Below are 23,112 nucleotides of genomic sequence, written 5' to 3' on the forward strand. Positions count from 1 at the left end.
GTGTCCAGGGCTGCTGTCTGCCAACTCCATCTGGTACACCGGCTGAGACCCTACCTTCCTGGACACTGTCTCGCCAGAGTGGTTCATGCTCTGGTTATCTCCCGCTTGGACTACTGCCATGCGCTCTACTTGGGGCTATCTTTGAAGTTGACTCGGAAACTACGATTAATCCAGAATGCGGCTCCTAGACTGGTGACTGGGAGTGGCCACCAGGACTACGTAACACTGTTGTTGCCCTTTAAAGCCCTATAAACGGCCTCAGCCCTGTATACCTGAAGGAGCATCTCCACCCCCATCGTTAAGTTCCCTCACTGAGAGAAGTGAAACTACAGGGAAGCAGGCAGAAGGCCTTTTTGGTAGTTGCACCTGCCCTGTGGAATGCCCTTCCAGCAAATGTCAAAGAGACTATAGAATCTTTTGTGAACATCTGAAGGCAGCCCTGTTTTCGGAACCTTTTAATGTTTGTTGTTGTGGTCGTTGTTTTCCCCAGTATTTTTGTTGGAAGCTGCCTAGAGTGACTCGGGCATCCCAGTCAGATGGGCAGGGTAAAAGAAATAAACTATTATTATTATTATTATTTTATTATTATTATTATTTATTGACAGGCTGGTATGTACTCCATTCAGAAAAGAGAATTCAATTCTGCACTGAGAGCATCCACGTTCTGTACTGATAAACAATGAATTCTGTGATCTGCCTAAACAGTGCACTGCAAAACAGGATGGCTCCAGATATTAAGGAGATCCTCAGCAGAGTGCACTCTGATAGACCCCACCTTTTTTTGTGGATCCTGGTGGTAGCAGTGGCAGATAGGCAGCCATTTTAATTTCTAGAAATGCTCTGGAGTTACCCTACATTGTGGGAATAATGGAAACTTAAAATATGAACATAGAAAGCTGTCTTACACCGACTCAGACCATGCATCCATATAGCTCAGTGCTGTCCACACGGAATGGAGAATGGAGAGCTGATGGGGATTGAATAGCTGTGTGCTGCTGCCAGCCAGGCCTGCGGCCAAGAGTCCAGGGCAGGTGTAAGTGCCAGTGGGCCCTGCCAATTGCCAGGTGCTAAAGCCAGGCCTGAGCACAAAATGTTTGCATAAATTTGCACATCTATGCATTTAAATATCCACTGGCCTCTATGGAAGGTAGTTGCTGGCACTGGAACGCTCCAACGCACCCTCACTGAAAATTAGCCGCAGACATTTGCAGAGAAAGCATGGAATGCACCCAACAGATGGAAGCAGGAAGTTTTAAAATATTTATTTATGCAACAGTCACTCCACACTTACCAACATTTGAACCAAGTTTTATTTGAAGCGATTTGGAGGGAAAGCTACAAGATCAGGGACTTGTGATCCACCTTTTGCATCCCAGATTAAGAAATTGTGTACACAATAGCAGAGTTGATGGCTTCTGGCTGGAGTTCTCGGTTCCATAGAGAACAACAAGAGAGTCAGCAAAGGCCTGCGGCTGAAGCTTTCTGGAGTTCTTGGTTTTTAAGATTTTTTTATTAAAAGATTCTCATGAGCAACCCTGACGGCAGCTTTTCGCCTCTTCAGTTTTTACAGTAAGACCAGGTAGGTAGACATGAGGTCAAGAAGGCAGGCCCTCTTCTGGATTGGTAACTGTTTAAAGAATAAGAAGCAGACGGGGCAATGAACATTGGTGCCTAAAATGCAGAAACAGACAATGGAAATGATAAAGTGGCTGGCACACCTTTACTATGAGGGCAGAAGATAACTTAGGGGAAACACGATGTTTGTAAGATTATGAGTGGTGTGGACAGAGCAGATGGAGAGAAACTGTTTCCCTTCTCTCACCATTGTACCAGAACTACTATGGATCAAACAATGAAATTGAGGAGCAATAAATTCAGGAGAGACAAATGAACTCACACAACACATAACTATTGCTGCTACAAGTTGTGGTGATGGCTACTTCCTTAGATGGTTTAAGGGGGGGTTAGACAAATCATAGAATCATAGAGTTGGAAGAGACCACAAGGGCCATCGAGTCCAACCCCCTGCCAAGCAGGAAACACCATCAGAGCACTCCTGACATATGGTTGTCAAGCCTCTGCTTAAAGACCTCCAAAGAAGGAGACTCCACCACACTCCTTGGCAGCAAATTCCACTGTTGAACAGCTCTTACTGTCAGGAAGTTCTTCCTAATGTTTAGGTGGAATCTTCTTTCTCCGCGTCCGCTTCTCTGGAGCAGCAGAAAACAACCTTTCTCCCTCCTCTATGTGACATCCTTTTATATATTTGAACATGGCTATCATATCACCCCTTAACCTCCTCTTCTCCAGGCTAAACATGCCCAAATCAATGGAGGGTAGATTTTTTTCACAGGCTACTAATCATGATAACTTAGTGTCAACCTCAATGTGATGTTAAATGTGTATTTTCATTTAATATACACATTTTCAAAACAAACAGATGATCCAACAAACTATGGCTTGTTCCTTCAAAGTTTCTTTTGCATTGCTGCATTTGCGCTCATCTCATTCCTTCGGAGTTTGGTGAGCTTCTGGGAAGAGGTGGTGAAACAAACCGTGATAAAGTAAGGGTGCTGGGTACACACGTGATTCCAAGCCACAGTTAAAACAAACCAAAATTCAGGAGCCAACAACAAACCATGACTTCAGATAATGGTTTGTCGGAAGTAAAACAAATTATAGTTCAGCTGTTGGACGATAAATGTTATGTGTGATCCAGGCCAATGGGAACTTTCCTCTGAATGCAAACAGCATCTCTGGAGATGTGATTTTAATCAGAACCGTGATGAGGTTTATTGCCTCTCTCTCCTTGCCTGCTGTGATTCCATATTATCAGCCCCCTGCCCCCAGGAGTCGCTACTTGCGCTTCTAAAAAACATACACACTAAACGCAAATAGCATTTCACATCATGACGAGTTCAGCTCTGAAATGGCACCTCTCTTACTAGAAGCATTGTTTCTGCTGGAGATGGGGTGGGTACGGGAAGAGCAAGCAGCAGAGAAACATCTGGCTTGCCCACTATTTGAATGCAGAGTCAATGAGCTGTTGGTATGATCCGGCAGTGCTCTTATAAATTTGGAATGCTATCAGCAAAATAATATTAAAAAAAGTCACTATTGCATTCCCAACACCAAATTGACTACATCTGTTTCATATAAACCCTAACGACTTTTTTTGACAATGTGTAAATGATGCTGCCTAATTAAATTTATTTTAAATGAGGTAACAATTTTGTATTTGAATAAATGTTGTCTGTTTGTTAAATAGGTGCTGTGGGTTTTTAATGGCGCTGCCAATTGATTCAACGCTTTCAGCCAATTCATTGTCTTGCTTTTTCCACAGAGCTGCTGATGAATAAACTCTTTGAAATAAATATTTCAGCCGCAACATCTCACTGTAGGCCATATTTTTAATCTAATGGAGATAGCTCTCTCTCTCTTAACAGATAAACACTGGGAAAAATAATTTCTTCCTTGAAAAATTACCCTCGATTGTGTCTGAATCTGGAGGCAGTCAGCAATTATTTATGGCTATTAGTAATCATTCATGATAATAGCAATTACTTGGTATTTCAGTGATTCACTTTTAAGGAGAATCTTGAAGCCAGAGAAAAATTGACACAGCCCTAATCTAAATGCCTGTTGCCTGTTCTGAAGGAACCTCTTTCATGACTTGAGGATTAAATGGGTGTGTGAGAGAATCAATTATGTCACCTTGAACTGCTGGGAGGAAAAGTGTAATAATTTTCACAAAAGGGGGAGGGGACCCTTTGCCTTGCAAAGTTAGTAGCGAAAGATAAGTCTCCTCCCCAAAGCATAGATGATATGAGAGAGCAAAAAAGGAGAAGGGCCTTTTCCCATTTGAGGGCCAAATTCTCTTTCAGGCAACTTTCCAAGGGTCACATGCCACTGAGGGGCGGAGCCAGAGACAAAAGTGGGCAGAGCAATAAATGCACATTTTACCTTTGTGGTATGGGCTAGTGGTTTCTGCACACTCTCACACTCCCCTTTCTTTTCTCTCTCCAGACAAGCAAGAGGCCCGGTCAGAGTTCAAGAACAGGTTTCAGTGAAAACACTCAGGGTGTGTGGGGTGTGGCCTGGAAGGAATTGAGGGCCAGATGTGAGCCCTAGTGGGCCGCCTTGGGGCAGCTGGGCTGGAAGTTTCCCATGCTTGTGACCAGGGCTTTCCCCCCAGCCAGAATTCACCAAAACTCACTTCTGGCCATGGGAGCCAACTCCTAGGGGTTGATAAAATATTTGAGGGGGCTGGCTCCCCCAAGTTGTTGGGAATTGCCATTCAAATAGTGTGTGTGCACTGCAACATATGATTGATTACGTTTTACTATATTTTTTATTCAAGTTATTTGTTATATTTTATTCAAGTTGGCACCCCTGGCTCCATCACCTCTCAGGTGGGCGCCATTTCCATTATACGAGAACAAGAGTTCATGGTGAGTTCCACCACCATTTTTTCTAGAATTTTTCTTCGTGGAAAAATAATGTAGAGCTGTAGGCTGCCCTCCCGGATGTTGGAGGGCAGGGCCAGATAGTACACAGATGCCAGGGTTGGGGCTAGGAGGTGTGCTGTGCTTTCTCAGTACATACAGTGTGCATGTCGAGGGCGAATGAGTGCACAGCCCTTAAGGAAAACGCCAAACAGATTCACTCAGTGGCTTGGGATCTTCTGCATGCAAAGCATACACCGAGCTACCGAGCTCTGGCCCCTTTTATGTACTAAGCTGACATGTCATGAATTTGTGTCTTGCCTGAGGATAAGAAAGGGTTGGGGTTTTTTCTTTTTTTGGTTTTCTGTTTTGCATGTGCGGCTTTTAGAAAATTCTGAATAAAAACGGGTCTGACATCCTTTCCTTTATACAACACACAAAGGCAAGGGAAATTCTCCTTACAATTCCTGTTCTAAAAATACACTTTGCAACCATTCTCTGACCATACAGGCAGCTTGAAACAGTAGGGGATTAGGAATTTTAAATTTAGCACGGAAATAACTCACACTGCAAAATGCCTCGCAGTGTTGCGGCACTGTTTGGTTTCGCTCTGACCGAGTTGTGACCCTTGTAAAATCCCTTGCTGGACATGCACAAACAGTTTGGAAATTGGAATGGGAGAGGCTTGCTGTTTGTTAAAGGGCACAGCAAACTGGGGTTGCTTAGCATGGGAAATTGCACACTTTCATATGCCTCAAAGACAGAACCTAGGTCCTCCTAATGAGAGAACATATACATTTGAGTCTGCTTCTGTCTGTTTTGAACTCTTTCCTACCAACAGCCACTATAGCCCAACAGAGCTGAAGAGGCTTGCTAGCGGCACCATTTTATTTCAGATCCTGGAGTGAAACAAGGAATTTTTAGCTGTTGGAGCAAGATTTGCATCAAGGTTCAAGGGCCTGCTCTAGAATATGGTCTAGATTAAATTCTGAAAAGCAGTATGTGTGTGTGCTGATGCATGTGTGTATGGTGGTGCTGGTGGGGAGAGAATGTGGGTTGCCCATGCCCACTTTGCTCAGTCTTGTTTTGACCACATCCACTGCTGGCAAGTGACCTGCCATAGGGGTAGCCAAGAGGAAATGTGACCTTCTGGCTGAAAAAAGCAACCCCATGTCTGTACTATATCAACCATAATAATAAATAGAAGCCCCCAAATAGGTAGCAGTAGGGCTCCAATACTTCATGAGAAGAGAGGATTCCCTTAAAAAGACCCTGATGTTGGGAAAGATTGAGAGCACAAGGAGAAGGGGGCAACAGAGGACGAGATGGTTGGACAGTGTTCTCGAAGCTACCAGCATGAGTCTGACCAAACTGCGGGAGGCAGTGGAAGACAGAAGTGCCTGGCATGTTCTGGTCCATGGGGTCACGAAGAGTCGGACACAACTAAACAACAACAAGGGCTGTATAAGTGGCAGTGACAGGTTGGGAGGCAAATTATTTATTTATTTATAAAAATGGAGTACAATGGAAATCTCTGTGGTTTGAAGATTAAACAGGTGATTCACTGGAGAATTGGGTCATAGCTAAACTTACAATTTACTGAAATCTGTTAGTGCACTCCAGACTCTACTCAAAAGAGAGCTAGACTCCTATGGTGCCACCTCTCTACTTTCTCTTTGCCTTTGTCAGAAAAGAAACTGTGGGGTTGGAACTCTGATTCTCCTAGGGAGCTAGCAGGAAAGGGTTTCCCCCTCCATCAGATACCATCTTCTGTTCTCAGGACAGAGGCTGCTTAAGGAGCTTAGTTTACTGCAGAACTTCCTGCATCTTCTCTAAAAAACACAATTCAGATACATTTGCCAGGTTTTTCTGGTAGGGTACCATTGACTTTCAAAGCTGGAGGACAAGCAGAAGCTGAACAAGTGAATCTGCCTCCATCAGCATCCCTCCGTGTCAGGAAAAAGCACCACCTGCTGAACTTCTGAATGTTGTCCAAGTGTTGAAGGTGCAAGAGGCCAGACTAACATTTCTATTTGGCTTTGAGCTCATGGGAGAGAACAGGAAGGGTGGGAAGGGTTTCTGGGGATCCACAACTTGTGGAATAGGTTTCCCTTTCTGTGTTGCTACAGGGTTTGCCCCCCCCCCCATCTCCTCGCTCCCTCTGTAATGGCTAGGCCAGGAAGCTTAAGACATAGTGGGAGCTTGAAGTTGTTTTGATGCTTCTGTACAACTTGGGCAGCCAAACCCGTGTAAGCAGCCATGTATGGTGGTACAATAAACATTCTGTTTCTGCTGCCTTTTTGAAACTGCAAAAATAGAGAGATTGTCAAGCACATCGTCGAACTTATCATCAATTATTATTATATTTGTAACCTGCTTTTCAATCCGAAGGTACCTTGCAGGACAGTCATTTGTGAATTGTGCTCAGAAACGTACTGGGAGCCAATGTATGTCTTTCAGGACCGGTGTTATGCGGTCTCGATGGCCACTCCCAGTCACGAGTCTAGCTGCTGCATTCTGGATTAGCTGCAGTTTCTGGGTCACCTTCAAAGGTAGCCCCATGTAGAGCGCATTGTAGTAGTCCAAGCTGGAGATAACTAGAGCATGCACCAGTCTGGCTAGACAGTCCGCGGGCAGGTAGGGTCTCAACCTGCATACCAGATGGAGCTGGTAGACAGCTGCCCTGGACATAGAATTGACCTGCACCTCCATGGACAGTTATGAGTCCAAAATGACTCCCAGGTTGCGTACCTGGTCCTTCAGGGGCACAGTTACCCCATTCAGGACCAGGGAGTTCTCCATATCTGCCTGCCCCTTGTTTCCCCAAAACAGTACTTCTGTCTTGTCAGAATTCAGCCTCAATATGTATCATCCGCATACTGATGAACACCCAGCCCAAACCCCCTGATGATCTCTCCCGTCTTTAAATTCTCCTGTATTCATTTTTGAATACAATCTTAACAATCTAAAAATAAAAGATCAGAAAGAAAAAGAAGGGAAAAGGAAGGACATTATGCAACACGCAGGGACCATTTTAAAAGTTCTTCCCCATTCTCTACCAGCTTCTCCATCAAGCAAGTTGGCAGCAATGTGATCAGAACAATGCACTGCTTCTGTGCACTGCTTGGTTCTTCATGCACAAGTTACATGTGCAATAGTTACCACAGGCAGGCTGCAAGACAGCTAGTCTAGCACACCTGCACTTTCAGAAGCAATTCAACGTGCTGGAGTACCGGACTAGTTCAGAGGCCTGCTGCCCCTTCTGCCTCAGGAGGAACCTCAGAGGGTGAAGGCCCAAAGACCTGGTATCCCTTCAGAGGTTGTGCTGGCCTGGCTTAGGGTGACCAGATCCAAAGGGGCACAGGGCCGTCTGATATGCTATTGGCTGTATTAAAGAAGGAATTCCAACAGGCACAACTTCTTTTTCATTCTCCAAATGACAAGCTTCATCTGCCAAAATTTACTTTCCCATGTAACTATTAAAGGCACATAATAATATAAAAAGGCCTCTGCTGGATCAGACCAAACGCTAGCGTTGAGTCCTGGATCCTGTCTCGCACACTAATCAACCAGATGCCTACAGGAAGCCCATAAAGGGACAGTGGAACTCTCCCACTCATGAACCCTAGCAACTGATCCCTAGTGTGAGCTGCAAGCTGTCTTTGATACTGGAGGCAGCATATAGCTATAATGACTAGTAGCCATATGGTCCATGAATTTGTCTAATCTCATTCTAAAGCCATCACCATGCCCTGTGGAGGTGAATTCTATATTTAACTATGCACTGTAGAAGTACTTTCTTTTATCTGTCCTGAACCTTCCAACATTCAGTTTCATTAGATGACCTGACCTTCAAGTGTTCATGAGAGAGGAAGAAAAACTCCCCTCTGTCTATGCATAATTTTATAAACTATGATTGCTATTTTATTTCCCTTACTCTCTTGTTTTTCTAAATTAAAAAAACCCCAACCCAAACAGTGTAACCTTTCCTTGTAGGGGAGTTGCTCCCATGCCTTGATCATCTTTCTGATCATCCCTTTCTGCACCCACAATATTCCTTTCTTCCTCTTCTCCTGGTTATCTGCATAAGGGCCAGGGAACGGTGCAATGTGTCTCTGAGGGGATGTTGATCCTTAGCAAAGCCAGTGTAATGTGGGTTGTTGCATGTATTTTCCCCCTAGTGCTAAAGCTCCTTTGCTTGTTTCAGCTCCATCTTCATCTTGCTGCTATGGAAATGAGAATTAGTAAAAGCTTTCTTTTTCTTTCTCTCCCTGGGAGAGCTGTCCTTGCATAATCCTGCAATGCATTAATATTCTTGTCTTCATGACATCACAGTGTGTTGCCATGGAAATTATTGTAATGTCACAAAAATTTGTATTATGAATTCACTGAAAATGTGGGCGAAGTTTGGAGCATGCTCTGCAAATCAGCAGGAAGTTGGGAGCAAGTTAGTAGGAAGTGTTCGGGCTTACAGCTATTGTGAGGCAAAAGAGGTTTTAAAGTTTGATATTCCAAAGAGTGCCCGTCAAAATGCATTCTTGTACCAGTTTCTGCCCCCTTTCATTTTCATGGTAGCAACTATTCTTCTCTTGCCAAACCACTAACCACTTCTTAAACTGTGTAAAGTTAAAAGGAAGGTTTTGGTTTTGATGTGTTTCAGAAGTCAGTGTGTTGGTGAAAATTATAGGGTGGGCCCTTAGATCAGTGCACACTGAATTTCTTTTTGTGTGTGCAAGTGTCTGTTGGATCATTGACTGTGTGTTACTGTTAGTGATATAATTTCTGTTCTGTTTTTGTTTTGTGCCTGAGGATGGGAGGAGTCTAGATGTGAATTCAGGATCTCATCTCCATAGGTCTGTAGGGAAAGAAAACACACATTTTTCTGGGAGTCTCACTGAACACAATGGGTCTTACTTCTGAGTAAACATTCTCAGGCTAGGGCTTCAGGCAATAAAAAGAACAAATAGGGAACCAGCAACTTACCATAATTCGGCTATTTCCCCCGATTGGCAGTAAGTTCTGCAGTAATTTTAACAGTGGTGGTTTTCTTTTTCTATTGATCTGTCAAACTGCTTTCACCACACTTCTACCTCCTTACCACTTAAAAAAACTTGTACATAAAGCTATGAGTACAAATATAAAACAAGCACCAAAAAGAATACATTACCTAATACTCTGCCTAAACGAAAAACACACAGATAAGTCTTACACAACACCACACATTTCGAGAGTTAGACCTACAAAATATTCCGTTCATGCTGTTATCATTACATTCTGATAAAAGTCCTTCTCCCTTAGGCCACACATTATATAAGGGTGCTTACAGCATCAGAGAGTTGTATGGCTCGGATTTGGTCAGGGCTCTTTCATCTCACAATTTGGCTGTTACACTGCACATACCTGAGACATACCCTGTAACGTATAAGTTGAATACAGACACTTTTGTTTTTATGCCTTGGTTGAAAAGGATTGGCCTATATCTGCCTCATGAACACACCCAGTGTAGGCCACCTGCTAAGCATTTTGGCCTCTCAGGAGCTCAACAAGGCTCCCATTTTTTTGCAGTCTCAGGGAAGCAGCAATTGGGGGAAGTCATGACCCCAGTGGGTTACCATACATTGTGTGTGTATTGGCTTGGTGAGCCACAGATGGTGTAGGCCTCCCCTCACTTTATACTGCCTCAACGGCCTTGGTGTGTAACACAGCGGAGGAGAGGAAAGAGCGATGGTTTCCCCTGCCCCTGCCACGCCCCTCGTAGTAGTGCAAGGGCCTACTCAGCGCCAGCTTTTTAACCGGAGCCCAGGAGCTTCCGTGCTTCAGCCCAACCACAGCGACGATGCCCTGCGGCTGTTTGCAAAGCCGATTAGCTACTGAAGGCTAGGGAATGAACATGAAAAGGGGATGCAAAAAAGCAAAACAAAAACAAAAAAACCAAATAAACAAAAGAGAAACGTTGCGTTTTGTTCACAGTGACGATCCCTGCGGTTCAGCCAGCAAGAAACCCGGGTGTGACGCGGAGGACCCGAAGGAGGCCAGCAGACAGGAAGGCAGGTCCGACACCTTGAAGTTAAAAGCCCGGCATGCGGAGCTGCAGGAAGAGCAGGCGGATCAGGCTGCGGGGTGCTCCCTTTTGGTGCAGAAGGCCAGCCTCCACCATACGGGTTCCCCCGTGAGAGGCCAGCGCAGCAAAGGGGCAGCCACATGTTCCCATGCCGCCGCTTCCGATTATGAGCTCTCCCTTGACTTAAAGAATAAACAGGTACACCAGCTTCTCCTCATGCCGTGGGAGACGGGGCCGGGGCGGGCTGGGGGCCATTGATCCACTCTCTAGCTTAGTTTCCATGTGCATCACCACTGCCCCGCAGACCACCGCCATTGACGTGGGTTGTGGGGGGAACGGGCATAACAGATGTGGGAAACGACCGTGACTCAGAGGCAGAGCGCGCGTCTTGCATGCAGGGAGTCCCTGGCTTCATTCCCTGGCATTTCCATTTAAAAGGAGCAGGTAGCAGACATTGTGAAAGATGCCCACACCCATTTTCTTTCTGCCTGAGATTCTGGAAAGCTGCTGCTAGCTAGAGCTAGTCCAGGGCTAGATTGGAAAATAGGCTGACTTTCTACATTGCTCTTCAATGTTCCCGATACAGGATTTTGCACAGTTCAGCCAGAGGACAAGAAATTTGCCTAAAGGGCGCAGATTTCTGTCACGAAACCAACACATAGACCAGCTCTCAGTGCCTGTTACTTTTGGCTCACGGTACCCAGGGATACATCATTCACCCCACAGACCCTTCACCAAGCAGTGCTATACAAGCTGCACCCCACAATTCAAAACTGGTCCTCTTACTCATCTGACAGACAGATCAAGGACTGAGGCTTTGCATACCTTACTTTGTCCCCCACAGTGAAAGGTGTCTGGAGCAGAAGAACTGCAATGTATATTCATCACTGCTCCCCACTTTTTAAAGTCAGCCATGCAAGGTCTGCTGTATACACTGCAGTTATCACAGGGGGTTCAAACCCCAGGGAAATGAAAACATGTAGGTCTGGGTTGGTGTTTGTTAGATCACTGTGTTATGTGCCTGGGTCTAGCAGGGACCTGACACCTGATAGTTAATCAACAGAATATCACAACTGCACTGCAGATGAGCTCCTAGATTTGTTTTACGTGTTGGTCTTTTTTTTAAAAAAAAATGTGAATAGACTCCTTCCTGTGCCTTTAGCAGCAGCATAGATGGGTTGACAAAGTGCAAGGGGCTGAAACGTGTCCAGTTATTGCACCTCCATGCAGGGAAAACGATGCAGCTAAGATGCATCAGGAGCTGGTTCTTCACTGCATTTATGGGTGCCAGGCCTAGCTTCTGATCTCATTGTGCATACATGTTTTTGGCTGCATCTATCACACATCTACCTGGCTGGGAGCAAGTCCCAACGGACTGAATAGATGCACCGAGGATTGTTGTGTTTACTTCTTCATTGTCACTGTTGTTGTTCACCCAGATAAATGTTTTGGCTCCTTCTGAGCATCCATTTCTCCATCCAAAGTCCAAGTTCATTACATTTCTAAACTTCTGCACTGAAACCTGTACTGCAGCCTTCTTCAACCTGATGCCCTCCAGGTGTTTTTGAACTACAATTCCCATCAGCCCTAGCCCAGCATTATGGGAGTTGTAGTCCAAAACATCTGTAGGGCACCAAGTTGGAGATGGCTGAGGACGAACACCGAGAGAGGAACCCATAATGTGCATCCAGTTGTATACTGGGAAAATGATTTTTCAGTTATGTATTGGTGTCATGCCAAAGTTCCAAAGATGCAAGACTGAATTGGGATTTCTAGCTTTTAATCTTTTAAGAAATCCTGGTCAGGAGGTGGCGTCTCCACTTCCTGCAGAGTCTGACCAGTGGCAGAACCAATGGGTCAGAGCAGCATATTGAGGAGCCAGGCAAGTTGGGATCGAACCTAGCAGAATCTGATGGAATAGGATAGAACATGGCAGAATCCAAAGTTTACTGGCTAGTACTAGTTTACTGTACCCGTTGCCTGAAGCCTTGCTGGTTGTGCCAGAAAATCCTGACTGGCTAATTGATACGTCTAAGAGAAAAACCAGTAGCTCTTTGCCAACTTGTTTGGAAGCAAAATGGGGACATTCATTCACCTTTTGTAGCCAAAGCAGCATTACCCACATACAGTGTGTTTCTGCATATCTGGGAGAAGTGTGCGAAAGGAGATTTCTTTTAAAGGCACTCCCCTGAAAGATGTTGAATTTCCTAACAAAGGGGGTAAAGAGGGGACTGCACATGCAGTCGCATTGCTCCAGTGACTGACGGTTTGTTTGCATTTTATCTGTTCTGGGCTACGCAGCTGCCATCAGATACACCCTCTTATCTTAGTATCCCCATTCCCTCCTGTCACCAGCTGAGTGGAGCTATAATGCCCCATCTGTGTGAGTAAGAGCCCCTGACAGTAGCTAAAGGGCGAGTAGCCAAAGGGGAGGCTGAGCTTAAGTGGGGAATGGCATCTCCATGATTTCTTGAGCCTTGGCTGGCCTACTGGCTCAGAGGAGAAGAGAGGAATCTCCTTTACCGCCAGCCAGTCTCAGCTGAACAGAAAGGTTTGTAGGATCATGTAGTTGGGAGGGACCCTGAGGGTCATCTAGCCCAACCCCCTGTAATTTGCATTTCTATGCCTTCTGCAGATAACTGCAATGGAAATAGAGATGTAGAGATAAAAATTCTAACTGGACAGAACGAGGGCAAGCTCAAGATACTGTGCTGCCTGAAGCAAAGGACAAGATGGCACCCTCTCCCATTCTATGTATAAAAGCCAGCTGGGCTGGCAAGTCAAACTTACCTGAATATTGGACATGGGTCAGTGTCCTCCACGAAGGCATAGGACAGGCTGTGTGCCACTCGCAGCTTCATCCTCCAACAGGTATATCAGGAAGAATGACTGGGGTGGCCACTTACCCCGTGCACAGACCAGCTTGCATGCACCACCTGAGGCAGCTGCCTCACTTGTCTTATACCAAGGCCGGCCCTGTGCTGAATTTGGCATGCAAAGTTTTTTCCTCACTCTTGCAACACTGTGACACAAAAGCAACAAGCTCCACCCCCAAAAAACTACACACAACTATTGAAGGTACAGGAGTCTTACAGTCAACTACATCTGTTCGCCTGACCAACTTGCATTCTAGCCCATCAGCTGCTTCATTAATAAATATGGTAAAATATAAGAGGACATAAAACTGCTCATAGTCACAGTCATTTTATTTATAAACTGCAATTTCCACAAATGCATCTATATTCACAGCAAATGTATATACAAAAAAGAAGTCCAAATGCAGTAGAATAATAACAATGCCTGATAAAAAGTATACTTATTGCTACAACAGAACAATACAAAATACCAGCAATTAACATGCACCAACATTTAAGGAAGAGTGTAAAGCTCACCAATAGTAAAAAAATACCTTCACATCCAAAAATTTGACCCAAAGCTGATGACACCAGTAACTAACTAGCACCCGCAAAAAGCCAAAATTCCCCCTTGGAATTCAAATTGAAGTAGCTTCCTCAAGAAGGGTAGGGCAATGCTTCTCACATTTTAGGTGTGGGGGTGTCACCTTGACCCACGTTGAAACCTAGAAGTCAGGAATCAGCCACGAATTTATTTCTTGAGAAGAAGAGACTGCAACTTTTTCTATGTTGGCAAACCTTGGTCCAACAAAACAAACTTTGAAAATCCAATCATTTCCTTTCTTTTTGCTTTCTTACTAGTTAAACCCAGAAAAAGTTTGAAAACTGGAGAAGTTCAAATGTTCCCACCACCTCCCTTGAGAAAGGCAAAATGAAGCAACAAAGTATAATTGGAAATATATTGCATGGAGAACTTTTTTTTAAAAAAAATAAAGGATATAGGTGAAATCAAACAAACCCACAAAAAAATCCTGGGAAATGCAGTACAATTGGTATTTAATGAATCTAGAGATGAACAAATTAAATCTACAGTCTGCGATCAAGAATGAAAGCTAAAGCAGTAGCAGAGCTCTGTTCCAGTGAGCAGGCAGCCTCTGAAAAATGGAGATTAACAGCACAATCATGTGCATGGAAATAAGTCCCCCTGTGTTCAGTGGAGCTTACTCTCTGGTAAGCGTGCATGACATCTGCAGTCTAGCTTATTGAAAAATAAGCCAGCTATAGTTTATTCATTCATTCATTTTATTTTATTTTATTTTATTTTATTTTATTTATTTATTTTTTTAGAAAACTTTACCGATTAACGCAGCCTTCATCAACCTGGTGCCTTCCAGATGTTTTGGACTACAACTTCCACCAGCCCCAGCAAGCATAGTGTTGAGGTTGATGGGAGTTTTAGTCCAAAACATCAGGACAACACTACCAGGTTGGTGAGGCTGACTTAATTTAATAAAAATCTCTATTTGGGGGAAAAACTAGCACAGATAAAACTGAACAGTGTGTGAAACAGAATTAAAAATTAAGAGTCAAAGTCCAGAAAGGCTTGGGTAGAGATATGTGTTTTTAAGAGCTTAAAAGATCATTCCTGCCTCCCGGATTGCCCAAGTGAGGGTATTCCAGAGATTGGGTGCCATCACCGAGAAGGCCCACTTCTGTAGGTGAAAATCTGCTGGGTGTGGAGCAACCAGCAGGGTCCCCTTAGAAGATCTTGGTTAGGTCCCTACCCGGGGAGGTGGTCTGCTGGTCCAAAGTTGTTTAAGGCCATAAATATCAGCAACAGAACCTTAAACTTCTTTTGGTAGCTAACAGTGTTTTTGAGAAGGTGGTATCTCATTGTATGGCCTGGTCTTAACAACCAGTTAGGTCAGATACCTGCTGAACCTAGGTGCCAGACCTCTTGTGCATTAGGTCCTATGCATAACTTTATTTTGCACAAGTTTCCACAAGTCTTTATTTTTTGCACTGAGATGCAGAAGTAGAAATATCTGCACGCATATCCCCGATGATGATGAGCCAGACCTTTGGGCCATCAAGCTCGGCATTGTCCCCATGGACCGGCAGTGGATTTCCAGGGTTCCCAGACAGGAAACTTCCCCAGGCCTACCTGGAGGTGCTGATAATTTGAACCTGGGACCTTCTGCCTATAAAGCAGGTTGTCCATCACTGTCATGTCTGTGTCATGCACTTAAACCACTTTCAAACCTGTTTCACCCTCATGGCTCACACAGGAAAACATCCAAGTTGCCTTACACTGAGTCAGACCATTGGTCCATCCAGCTCAGCACTGCCTACACTGGTAGCAGGTCTTCAGGGTCGCAGGTAAGAGCCTCTCCCAGTCCTGCCTGCAGATGCTGGGGATGGAACCTGGGACTTTCTGCATGCAAGGCAGATAGAAATCTCCTGCTACTTTTGCAGCAAGGGCTTAGGCATTCAGTGAAGCCATTTATGGCTGCCTCCATTATTAAAACAACGTCCCCCCTGCCTCAGTGACTTCAGTGCAATGCCACCTTCATATAATATTGGGGAAAGGGAGCATTGCTTAGAAAAGTTTGTGCTCCTGCCATTTATTTACCGTATTTTTTGCACTGTAACACTCACTTTTTTCCTCCTAGAAAGTAAGGGTAAATGTCTGTGCGTGTTATGGAGGGAATGCCTACGGGTGGCATGCCTACGGATTTTCCTCCTCTAAAAACTACGTGCATGTTATGGTCAGGTGCGTGTTATAGAGCGAAAAATACGGTAATTCTTATCAGGGGAACAAGAAGCTGGAGGTGGAATTGTATAGTCCAGCCCAAGTTCAGAGTGTTTCAGTTCCTCTGTTTTAAATGGAAATGTTAATGGACTGGGCTGTTTGGAGTTTGGTTGTTATTGTTTTTGAAGGGAGGGGTGTTGCTGCTGTTGTTTTTTAGTACCTAATTTAGATTTATGTGGAAGTTCAGTTGGGTTGCGTATTTTTTAATGTTTTGTTTGTTGTTTATGACCACTTTTGTTATGTTGTAGTTATGCATTAGTTCACATTGTAAACTAGTTTGAATTGTGGAAAAGCAGCATACAAATGAAATTATGTATGTATGTATGTACATACGTACTTCCCTATGGCCCTTTCCCCCAAATCAAGGCTTCCAGTCAAGGTTTGCCTTGCCACGCAGCAGGGAGAAGCAAGAAGACAGATATAGACAGGGATTGGTGCAGCAAGACTTTTTTAAAGTGTTGGCCGTAGCTGTGATTGCATGTGTGTCATTTGAGCTCCACTCCAGACAGCAGGGATTTCTTGGCCTGGCACAGTTCCCAGTTCCAGAAAACCATGTGTCCGTGATGGGGATCTTTGGCACAGAATTCTAAACAGCTTCCCCCAAATGTTAACGTGACAACGTTTAATCAATTAATTGGTTAGACAAGTCTAACTAAAAGCTGCCTGGTTAATCGAGCCACAGATTAGCATATTTTAATTTAAGTACTTAAAGCGCACACACAACTCCCCTGTGAGGAAAGGTTACAACATTTGGGGCTTTTTTCGTTCAGAAAGAAAGGTGAGTAAGGGAATGATAGAAGTCTGGACCTCTCTTCTTCCTAGCCCAAGCAAACCCACATGACAACAATGGTGTGCTAGTTTTTAGCCAATTAGAATTTTTTGTACATAAGAGAGCATTCAGACACATCTTTGTCCAAGGTGATGCCCAAGAAGTACTTCTCAAGGGGCTGATGGCAGCTGGTCTACATGTTACACCTACCATGGGGATTGTCACCCCTATGATGCCAGGTTCTCATCTCTTGAGCCCATCATGTAGTGAGTTCCTTCCTGCCCCAGATGGCAGACATGGCACTCTGCACAAAATACTGTATGTTCTGCTGGGAAAAGATGTTGGAAAGCTATACGATGCAAGCAGGTCACTTGCCCTATTTAATCTCGTCACACAGTCACTGTACCATGTTAGGACAGCCTATTTTTGCAGGGTAGTATAAGGGAGACCAATTTTCCTTTTATTTCAGGCTAGCAATTAAATCTCAAAATTTCAAATGAGAGAGGTTGAGTGGTTCCCATCTATTCACCCCTACGCACAAACTCCTAGAGAAGCTGTTGATTCATCAAAAACCTCAAGTGGTCAACCACATAGCTGATGGTTCCTACTCTTGTGGCCACCATGACATTTTCAGCTTTATTAATAGCAAGGTATGCTTTATTCAGCTTTGTAACAACTAGGCCATATGTTCAGGGTTCCAAGCTACACATTACTTAAAAGTGTGCTTATAAGTAGGCCTTCATCCTTAGCAAAAGCTGCTATAGGGGTTCAGATCCACATCAGCACTGTAGTACGTGGTGAAAGTCTAACCCTTTCTCCCATATTATTTACTTAGCAAAATTGCGCCCTGGCGCTGCTGTTTGTCTCCAACAGTGCTATTTGCAGCAAATAGGAACACAGGAGAGACACTTCACTGCACAAGTATTATTTTATATATCTGTCTTTTTAAAATGTATATGCTTTATTTAAATGTGCTTATTTCCTCATGGGAATCTCAGGGCTTAGTGTGAGGGTGCTGTTTTCTTCTTTTTATTCAAATAATCTAGATTTTCAAGACAGCCTACAAAGAGAACCATAAAACAAATGTAAAACAGAAACATCAGAAACAACAGCAATTATCATACAAAAAAATAAAAATAAAACAAAAATACAAAAAATACAAAAAAAAAATACAAAAAGACAAAATAAAAATACAAAAAGGTATAAGATCAGTTAATATCCTGGGCAATCCCCCCCCCCTTTTTAAATGTCTAAAACATGGCTCTCAAGGCAACCCGGAGATATTTGATATCTCTGAGTCTCTCAGTTTCTGCGTAACAAGCCTAAGATACAATCTAATTTATGGATATTGTCTGCTGCGCTTATACCATGTGTCTGTTATAGTGGACAATGATTGGTCACGATTTTGGCCTTAAATGTAAATAATTCAATGCTAGTACACTTAACCATTTCCCCCAATTCAAATGCTGAATCTGCCATGTGGAGTCTCCAGCACATGTTGCCGCATCGTGACTCAGCAAGTTCCACTTTGATCAGGACATGAGAGAGTGCAACCCAGACATGTGCTGAAGGGTTCATATGACCTGTGCAGCATTCCAGCATCATTGTAAACATGGCAACATGTCAACCAGGCCATCTGAATTCATCCTAAATCATTTGCTTCTACTGTCCATCTCATATGCTGGATAAAATGGGGTTGCAATAATGTTTTATTCATTAGAGTACTGCCCAGTGGGCAGAAAGAGTTTAGTCCTCCTAATCACTCTTAGAACTTGGGAAATGGAAAAAGAGATGCTTTAATTATTCAAAGAAAGACCTTCAGCCCAAACTGATTCTGACTTATTGACAAAATCCATCCCTTAAGACATCCAAAAATAATTTGGGGGAAGTGGCGCAACTCTACGCCACTCAGAATTCTGGCCCTAATTCTGACTGCCTTCACGTGCAGCTAATTGTGCTCAACTGTGTTCCCATATGGCCATGTGCATCAGCAGAAGAATCCGGCCAGTTCAGTGGGCCCTAGATAAGCACTGTGATGTACAGGCATGCACATCAATATGTGCACATACACTTGTATCAGCTGCACCTGTGGAAGCTTGCTTTCACATACACGTCCTTTGCTGCCCCTGTTTCTAGTAATTGCTGATAGACAAGGCAGGGGAAGATGGAAGAAAATGTGCACTTCTGCAAAACCTCGGGGTTCCTCCAAGCTGTTGATACCTCTCTCCTGCAAGGGTAGTGCCATTTTGGCTACATATGCAACAGCATTCATAACCTGAGCATTGGAAGTAGAGGGAATTGTGTACATACTTGTGCAGGAGAGAAATAACTGGGGTGGACGTTTCTTGAGAATCATGCAGTGTGATGCTCAACCTTATTCAGATGTTCTAAGTAATGGCATCATTAGTAAGGGCAGAGAGCGGCTGGTGTTCCTGTGGCAGCATGATCAGTTGGGTTCCCATATGGTAGTCTGCTTATCAATGCAAAGGTGATTTCCATCACTTGGCCCTCCCTCTCCAATTCATTCATTTTATTAATTGAAATCTTACAAACCCCAGTTTCCTCCAGAACTCTGAAGAAGAACAAAGTACTTTATCAGGCGAAAGAAGAACGAAGCCAACCCTGGTCTCAGTAAATCTCTACGGGGATAATTAGTGTCCATCCTTTCGGCTTTCTTCACCGTTTCCATCCATCACCTGCATTAGCACCACCGCTGCCATTGTCACCTAATGATCATTCATGGGGACCAAATCTGGGATGATGTATATGGTGTGGACCGAAAGCACACTCCAGTGGTCCTCTTGTTAAGCTTTTATCAGTGAGGTAGCAAGAAGGAGACTATTTGGTACAAAAATTCTTCAGACAAACCGGGCAGAGCATTCAGGCTCAGAATGTGCCAGAGCACAATGCCCAGTTTGGCCATGGTTTCCTTGACTAATTCAGTGGGTTTTTTTCTGGGCATTCATCAATAAGTAGCCCATCCAGGGTGTTTGTATCTTCTTACTCCTCTTGATATTTATCCCTGGTGATATTTCTAACCTCTTAAACCAGATCTTCAGTTCTTTTTGGGGTGCCTTTGCAGGACACACATCACCACTATCTTTTTCTCCCTCGTTTATGGTTCTTACATTGCTGATTATTATAAGCAAAGGAGCAAAATATTTAGAAGTGGAGGGAGGTTTTTGGTCCGTAGATGGCCCTATCTTGCTGAGGAACATAAGAGTTATTTTTAATGATGATGATGTCCCACCTTCCACCCAGAACCAGGACTCAAGGCAGCTCACAAAAATTAAAACAAACGTAAATAAAACACAGAGAGTTAAAAATATAGGAATGATAATAGGTAAAAGGTAATTAAACTATATAAAATTAAAATGGGCCAAGATTGCTCTGTGGACCAGAGGTTTCTAATTCTTCATGTATATGCTTGGATTGTTTGTTCTAAGAAATACATATAATAAATATTTTTAAGCAGCACAGCTGGAATCCCAGAGTATGCAAATACATAAGGCTAGATTGGATGATACTCTGCCTAGCACATGGGGGGGGGAGGGAGTGTGCCCTGCCCATAAGGGATTTCAGTCCCATTTCTACTGGCCCTATATGTACAGCTGGGGATGAAACATCCAAATATCGCTGATATGCAGCAACATTTGGGCATTCTGCTCCTGCGTACCCATGCTGAGACAGCAGAGGTGAAGCCACTGTCCCAGATGTGTGGGAGGAGCTACGGACCCTGGCCCCCCTTGACATAATGGCTTAGATTGGGGGAGATGCATCATCTCATCCACTCCCTAGGTAGAACTGGATATGGGCCCGGCAAGAAAAGGAAACAATTCCTTTGTGAGCCAAGTAAATCGTTTCCAGAGCCCCTCAGTGCACACAGCAGGGAAAGGAGACTCACAAATGCAGTATTGAATTCTCAAGAGCATATTTAGAGAGCAATCATTTTGTAAATTTAAGTAGTGGAAACTGGTTCAGAAATCAATTTTTAAAAATGCTGCTTTTCTGTTTCAGATCGAAATGCTAGAGCACAAATATGGAGGCCACCTGGTCTCTCGGAGGGCAGCCTGCACCATCCAGACTGCCTTCCGCCAGTACCAGCTCAGCAAAAACTTTGAGAAGATACGGAACTCGCTCCTGGAGAGTCGCATGCCCCGGCGGATTTCACTGAGGAAAGTCCGAGTCCAGAACTCTGAAAGTTTTTCTGCTGAGAAGGCCCTCGTGGAAGGCTATAACTTTGTTGGCATCCCCTTGGTGAGGTCTCCGTCTTTGCCAGCTACCATAAGCGGGGCCCTGACTGAGCTGGAGGACTCTTTCACCGAGCAAGTCCAGTCTTTGGCCAAGTCTATAGATGACGCCCTCAGCACATGGAGCCTGAAGACGATGTGTTCCCTTCAAGATGGCAGCTCCTACCAGATAAGGGAGACATTCAGTGCGATGCAGCCAAACCAAGACTTGGAAGCCGAACTGAAGGATCAAGAGAAGGAGGAAGGGCTGCTGCCAGATACGTTGCCAAAGAGCAGCAGCACCCTCATGATGGCCTTCCGGGACGTCACCGTCCAGATTGACAACAAGAACTTCTCCGTCTCCTCATCTACCTCGGTGTCTATGGCAAACTGCCTTGCCAACAACACCCAGGCGGGGGTTTCTCAAGCTGCCAAAATAGAAGAAATCCCAGAGGAAGCTGGGAAAGAGAACCAAGAGCCTCAAGCTGTCTCCGAGGGGCAGCCTGACTCCGGAATCCTTCAGAATAGTCATACGGCAACTGAGGGGAACGTCAACACCAACGGCTTGGCGGGAGGGGAAGCAGACCAAGAACAAATGATGGTGCAGAAGCTGGAGTTCGGCTCGAGCCACGAGGCTGGGCAGAACAAGGGCTCGGAGGCAGAAAATGTGGACAATTCAGAGCAGCTGAGCAGCAGCAGCACCTCCACCTCGGCGAAGTCTGCCTCAGAGTTGTCTTCGAAGGAAGCCCTGCAGGCCATGATTTTGAGTCTCCCGCGGTATCACTGTGAAAACCCGGCCAGCTGCAAATCTCCTACTCTTTCCACGGACACCATGAGGAAACGGCTCTACCGCATTGGGCTAAACCTCTTTAACATGTAAGTGGCTAATAATAATAAATCTTTTAATCTCCCGTGGCTTTCCTCAATTTGTGACAACAAAGGCTGTTGGGGAAAAGTGGGTTTGTCTCCTTCAAGTCACATTGCTTTCATGTTTAAGGGTTTGGCCACCTAAGAAACGCAGACCCTGTTTTATTGTGGGCCAGGCAGTTGCACTGAAGCTGTGCCACAGAGGGGGAAAGAAAGGACTCACAAGTGCTTAGTGTCCACAGCACTTGAGAGTTCTCTGGCCGCTATCTAAATAGGGCTGTGTGAGAATGAGACATAAACATCCCAGTTATCATCTGTGGATTTTAAAAAAGAATTTAAAAATTACCTCAGTTTTCATGCCCTCTCCACAGAGATTTGCCACTTTTGACGTGAGCATTTTGGCTGCCAATTTTCTTTTGGCGGGCTTGGTATAATTATACACCAGGCAGCAGCAAGTTAATATCTTTCTCTCCCCTATCCCTCTCTCCTGCTTTCGCTCAGCTAAGGCCACTGTGCTGTGAAAAATAGCTGTAGGTATTGGGGGTGGGGGGAGGGAACCAGGCACAGCAGCCGGGAAACTGGAGTCAGGGGAGGTCAAAAACATTACATGTTGGACTCGGTTTTTGAAGAGGCACTTTGGGCCTCTTCTATTGGCTCTCAGCATGATTCTCTGAACCTCAGTAATCCTTGGGGGAATATTGTAATTTGCCCTTCTATAGCTTCGTCATGCACTTTAACGGTTGGTTATTATTCCATTTGTTGGATGGTAATAGCAGATGGCGTATCTCCGGGACTGCTCATTTTATTAACTCAAACATTAATATGAATGTAGAACTTGAAATACATGCATGCATATATATATATATATATATATATATATATATATATATATATATATGCATTTTTACCCCAACCTTCTCCCAGGGAGCTCAAGGCAGCATATACAGGGTTTTATCCCATTTTAGCCTCACAACACTTAGGGTTAGAAAACATGACTCACCCTGGGCTAACCCATGTACTTCATGGCTGAGTGGAGAATTGGATCCAGGACTGATGTTCTATCATCATATATTG

General features: G+C 44.3%; 1 protein-coding gene across 9 annotated transcripts in view; it reads left to right on the top strand.

Moving 5' to 3' along the window:
* IQSEC3 (IQ motif and Sec7 domain ArfGEF 3) overlaps positions 1–23,112 on the top strand; it is a 140,852-nt gene that overhangs the window by 83,000 nt on the left and 34,740 nt on the right. For 7 of the 9 annotated variants that reach the window (XM_083572234.1, XM_083572232.1, XM_083572233.1 and 4 more), the window contains exons 3-4: positions 10,416–10,704; positions 20,960–22,047. In XM_083572234.1, coding sequence (XP_083428360.1) covers positions 10,416–10,704; positions 20,960–22,047 — 1,377 coding nt within the window. Of the gene's footprint in view, positions 1–8,877; positions 9,017–9,776; positions 9,860–10,415; positions 10,705–20,959; positions 22,048–23,112 lie in introns of those variants that run through there. The other 2 variants (XM_083572237.1, XM_083572236.1) reach the window with 2 other exon arrangements.

Source organism: Podarcis filfolensis, assembly GCF_964270895.1.
Source record: "Podarcis filfolensis genome assembly, chromosome: 10".
In the NCBI taxonomy this organism is placed as follows: Eukaryota; Metazoa; Chordata; class Lepidosauria; order Squamata; family Lacertidae; genus Podarcis; species Podarcis filfolensis.